The sequence below is a fragment of the Cebus imitator genome, unplaced genomic scaffold (genome assembly GCF_001604975.1).
Source record: "Cebus imitator isolate Cc_AM_T3 unplaced genomic scaffold, Cebus_imitator-1.0 Scaffold280, whole genome shotgun sequence".
NCBI classification, from domain to species: Eukaryota; Metazoa; Chordata; class Mammalia; order Primates; family Cebidae; genus Cebus; species Cebus imitator.
In genome coordinates, this window is record NW_016107595.1 from 3,088,161 (window position 1) to 3,093,053 (window position 4,893).

The window sequence follows — 4,893 nt, forward strand, 5'->3', positions numbered from 1 at the left end:
TGACCAGGATGGTCTCGATCTCTTGACCTCATGATCCACCCGCCTCGGCCTCCCAAAGTGCTGGGATTACAGGCGTGAGCCACCGTGCCTGGCCTAACAATTCTTAAAAAAAATAAAAAAACGAGGCCAGCCACAGTGGCTCAAGCCTATAATCCCACCACTTTGGGAGGCTGAAGCGGGTGGATCACCTGAGGTCAGCAGTTCAAGACCAGCCTGGCCAACACGGCGAAACCCCATCTTTATAAAAATACAAAAATTGGTCGGGTGTGATGGGGCACACCTGTAATACCAGCTACCTGTGAGGTTGAGGCAGGAGAATCATTTGAATGTGGGAGGCAGAGGCTGTAGTGAGCCAAGATTGAGCCACTGCACTCCAGCCAAAAGTGAAACTCCATCTCAAAAAAAAAAGAAAAAAGAACTCTAGCCATTGGTGTCCATCAGTGACAGTGGGAAAGGGAATGTCCTCTCCTCCCCAAAGCCCAACAAGGTGCAGGAGCCAAGATGGTCACTAACGGGGACTGCCTTCACCCCACTTCACCCCGGGAGCCCACTCGTGCTGGACGCTGAGCCACTGAAACCACTCTGGTCAGATTACACGAGGGAGTGACAGCTGCGTGCCCCACCTTGGGGACTGCACTTACCAGGCTCCAGGCCCAGCTCGAGGGTCTCCTCCCGCACCACCTGCACCAGCATGGCCAGCAGCAGGAAGAGGAAGGCAAAGGTGAGGCAGACAGAGCGCTCACCCCCCTCCTCGGAGCTGAAGTACAGCCGTGTCACCGTCAGGAACGCCTTGCTGGGGGCTGGAGGTAAGGAGGCCTCAGGTGCCACTGCCCCACTCTGCGCATTTCACCACGCCCAGCCCGGGACCCCACAACTTCAGGGACAAGCCCTGCTGCACAATAGGCCTTGGGGATGACTTAGGGGAGTGCAGGTTTGGGGTGCTGGAGCCAGATCGGGATATGGGCTGGGGGGTTCCTGCTGCGTGGGAGATGGCCTCATCAGGCCACCAGTGGCCATTTAGAAATGGTCACCATGGTGTGACCCAGCTACCTGGGAGGCTGAGGCAGGAGAATCACTTGAACCTGGGAGGCAGAGGTTGCAGCGAGCGGAGATCGCACCACTGCACTTCAGCCTGGGTGACAGAGCGAGACTCTGTCTCAAAAAAAAAAAAAAAGACAAACAAAAAAACCTTTAAAAAAAAAAAAAAAAAAAAAAAAAAAAAAGAAAAAAAAAAAAAAAAAAAAAAAAAAAAAGAAAAAAGCAATGGCTACCATGTCTGTACAGCCTTCCCCTCTGGGTGGCCCTGCCTCTTCCATCCACCTCACCTGCTTCACATCCCTTGGAAAAGCAAGAGAGATAGAAGGGCTTCATCTCCAATCTGCCCTCAAAGTGCAGCATGGGGGCCAGGCGTGGTGGCTCATGCCTGTAATCCTAGCACTTTGGGAGGCCAAGGCAGGAGGATCCCTTGAGCGCAGGAATTCAAGACCATCTTGGGCAACACAAGGAGACTCTCATCTCTACCAAAAATAATTAAAAATTAGCTGGGCATGGGGGTAGCACCTGTGGTCCCAGCTACTGGGGAGCCTGAGGTGGGAGAATCACTTAAGCCCAGGAGTTTGAAACTGCTGTGAGCCCTGATGGCACCAATGCACTCTAGCCTGGGTGACAGAGGGAAACCCTGTCTCAAAAAAAAAAAAAAAAAAAAAAAAAAAAAAATACAGGCCACATGTAATCCCAGCACTTTGCGAGGCTGAGGCAGGTGGATCACCTCAGGGAAGGAGTTCGAGACCAGCCTTACCAACATGGTAAAATCCTGTCTCTACTAAAACTACAAAAAATTGCCAGATATGGTGGCACATGCCTGTAATCCCAGCTACTTAGGAAGCTTAGGAAGCTGAGGCAGGAGAATTGCTTGAACCTGGGAGGCAGAGGTTGCAGTGAGCCTAAATCATGTCACTGCACTGCAGCCTGGGGAACAAGAGCGAAACTCCACCTCAAAAAAAAAAAAGAAAAAAAAAAAGGCATGGGAATCTGGGGAACCAGTATAGGTCTCCCTCTCTAAAAGTCACAGAAGTGGCATTCTTTCTGTGCTTTCTCAGACTTGGGTCCCCAAAGTCATGTGTTTGCTCTCTTTGGGAGGCCAAGGCAGGAGAATCACTTGAAGCCAGTCAGGACCAGCCTGGGCAACAAAGCAAGACCCTGTCTCAACAACAAATATATGTACATATACATACATACGTGTGTGTGTGTGTGTGTGTGTGTGTGTGTGTGTGTGTGTGTGTTACTTAATTTTGTCAAGGGGCCATCTCTTTCGTGGCCCCTGATTCTGGACTGGCCTGGTGATGTCCTTAGATGAGGAGAATGTGGTAGAAGGAACAGGGATGGACTGGGTGACTCTGGGCAAGGCATTCCCTCTTGCCTCCTGGTATTTCCACTGCCACCAAAGGGCACGACCATGTGGAGTAGAGATGAACTGACCTGCTGAGCCCAGCCCAGTCTGCCCACCCACAGAGCCAGAGCACATAAAACAGCTGCTTTATGCCACCACGCTTGGGAAGTTTGTGGCATAGGAAGTGAAAACTGCCATACCAGTTTAGGGGGGCCAGGGAAGCTGGGGTCTTGCTCCCACTTGCCCCGCTGGCAGGGAGCAGAGAAGAAGGATACATGGAGAAGGCCACTGTGAGCAGGCACAGAACACAGTGATGTTGGTCTCCTTGGCTGGGCCCAGCACGTAGTAGTAGGCCTCGGTGAAGAGGTACACACCGCCCGAGTACACAGCAAAGTCCACGAACCACTGGTACTCCAGGAAGAAGCGCAGGACTGCAGGGGGACACTCTGCTCAGCCTTGGGGCCCAGCCCCCTCCCCCCACAATGGAACACTCCTCCTCCAAATCCTCCCCACCCCCATGAGAGTGTGGGGACCTTCAGGGCTGAGGGAGGGGAGTTTAGGGACAGAACTGGGCTGTTACCCAGGGCATCCACGGTTGTGAGGGGGCAGGTCTCCAGCTGGAACGGGGCATCTCGGGGCACAGACAGTGGCTTCTCCTCACTAAGGCCATCGGCCCATCTGGGAGGATGGTGACAAGGAAGGGGGACGGTCAGCATGCATCCTACTGGGGCCAGCCACCCTCAGAGCTCAGAGCAGCTGGCCTGGAGACCATCTCTACCCACAGCCTTGGCTCCTCTGCACATGGGGAGGTGCTCCAGCCCCACCCCCCCCATGCCCCCATCCCTGCCACCTCCTCCCACCCCTGCCATGGGACTGGCTAGAGCAAACTGCCAGGAAACATGCTAACCTGATAGTGACCATCTCCTTGGACTAGGGTCTCCCAGTTCACCTGTGCCCAGATCAGTGCCCGGAAGTGTGGGTGGGCAGGTCCTGTGTCCCTGAGCCCGGAGCCCCTTGAGGAGCCGCCCACCCAAGGTTGGGGCTGGGGCCCAGCTCACTCACCGCTCCTTCCTGCCTCTGGGCCTCGGCTTCCCTGCCAGGGCCCGAAGCTCCTCCTCAGATGGGTGCTTGTATCGGAACAGACTGAGGGCAACGACAGGCAGTCAGGGACACTCAGGTGTGGGGTTGGGAGGTTGAGGCAGTGAACCTCAAATTCAGGGGTTCATGTTAGAGGGTGGCCTGGGCCAGGGGGACACCGGGAGGTAGGTGAAGGCAGCTACAGCACAGGGAGATTCTGGGGAAATCATGAGACCAACAGATCTAGGCTGAGTGGGCTCAGGGGCCTCGGATACCCCTGAGTCTGCTAGCTAACTCTCCTGGGGAAGCAAGTGTGTGCAACTTTTCTTTTCTTTTTCTTTTTGAGACAGAGTCTCACTCTGTCACCCAGCGGCATGATGTTGGCTCACTGCAGCCTCTACTTCCCGGGTTCAAGTGATTCTCCTGCCTCAGCCTCCTGAGGAGCTGGGACTATAGGCACAGCACCAACATGCCCAGGTAATTTTTGTATTTTTAGTAAAGACAGGATTTCACTATGTTGGTCAGGCTGGTTGGTCTCAAACTCCTGACCTCAAGCGATCCACTGGCCTTGGCTTCCCAAAGTGCTGGGATTACAGGTGTGAGCCACAGCGCCCAGCCATTTTTGTTGTTTTTGAGACAAGGCCTTGCTCTGTCACCCAGGCTGGAGTACAGTGGTGCCATCTCACTCACTACAGACTTGACCTTCTGGGCTCAATCGATCCTCCCGCCTCAGCCTCCTGATTAGCTGGGATCACAGGTGTGAGCCACCATACCTGGCTAATTTTTAAATATTTTTGTAGAGATGGGGTCTTGCCATGTTGCTCAGGCTGGTCTTAAACTCCTGGGTCAAGTGACCCTCCCACCTCAGCTTCCCTCAGTGCTGTGATTATGGGCCTGAGCCATCATGTATCAGGCCTGACTGGTTTTCTGCCCTTGCTTTTGTCATGAACGTTTTTCTCAGGAGGGAATTCAGTTTTCACCAGATTCTCAGAAAGCATCAGAGACCCACACAGGGACAAAAACCGGAGCAGGTGATCTCTAGCAGGTGCAGGGGTGAAAGGAAGGCTGGGTTACAGGGAGGCAGGAGGAGTGAGGATGTGGGCAGTGTGGTGATGGTTCCACCATGTGTACATCTGTCAAAACGGGTCCAACTGTGCACTTCAAATATATACAGTTTGTGCCAGGCACTGGGGCTCACGCCTGTAATCCCAGCACTTTGGGAGGCCCAAGCGGGAGAATCTCTTGAATCCATGAGTTTGAGCAACTGCACAACTTAGCAAGACCCACATATCTATTAAAAAATTTAAAAGGTGGCCGGGCACGGTGGCTCACGCCTGTAATCCCAGCACTTTGGGAGGCCGAGGCGGGTGGATCACGAGGTCAAGAGATCGAGACCATCCTGGTCAACATGGTGAAACCTCATCTCT

General features: G+C 53.7%; 1 protein-coding gene across 1 annotated transcript in view; it reads right to left on the bottom strand.

The window, feature by feature from the left end:
- Positions 1-4,893, bottom strand: part of TMEM161A (transmembrane protein 161A) — a 21,478-nt gene that overhangs the window by 12,006 nt on the left and 4,579 nt on the right. The window contains 5 exon segments of the mRNA XM_017501354.2: positions 642-793; positions 2,665-2,692; positions 2,695-2,820; positions 2,970-3,067; positions 3,452-3,532. Coding sequence (XP_017356843.1) covers positions 642-793; positions 2,665-2,692; positions 2,695-2,820; positions 2,970-3,067; positions 3,452-3,532 — 485 coding nt within the window.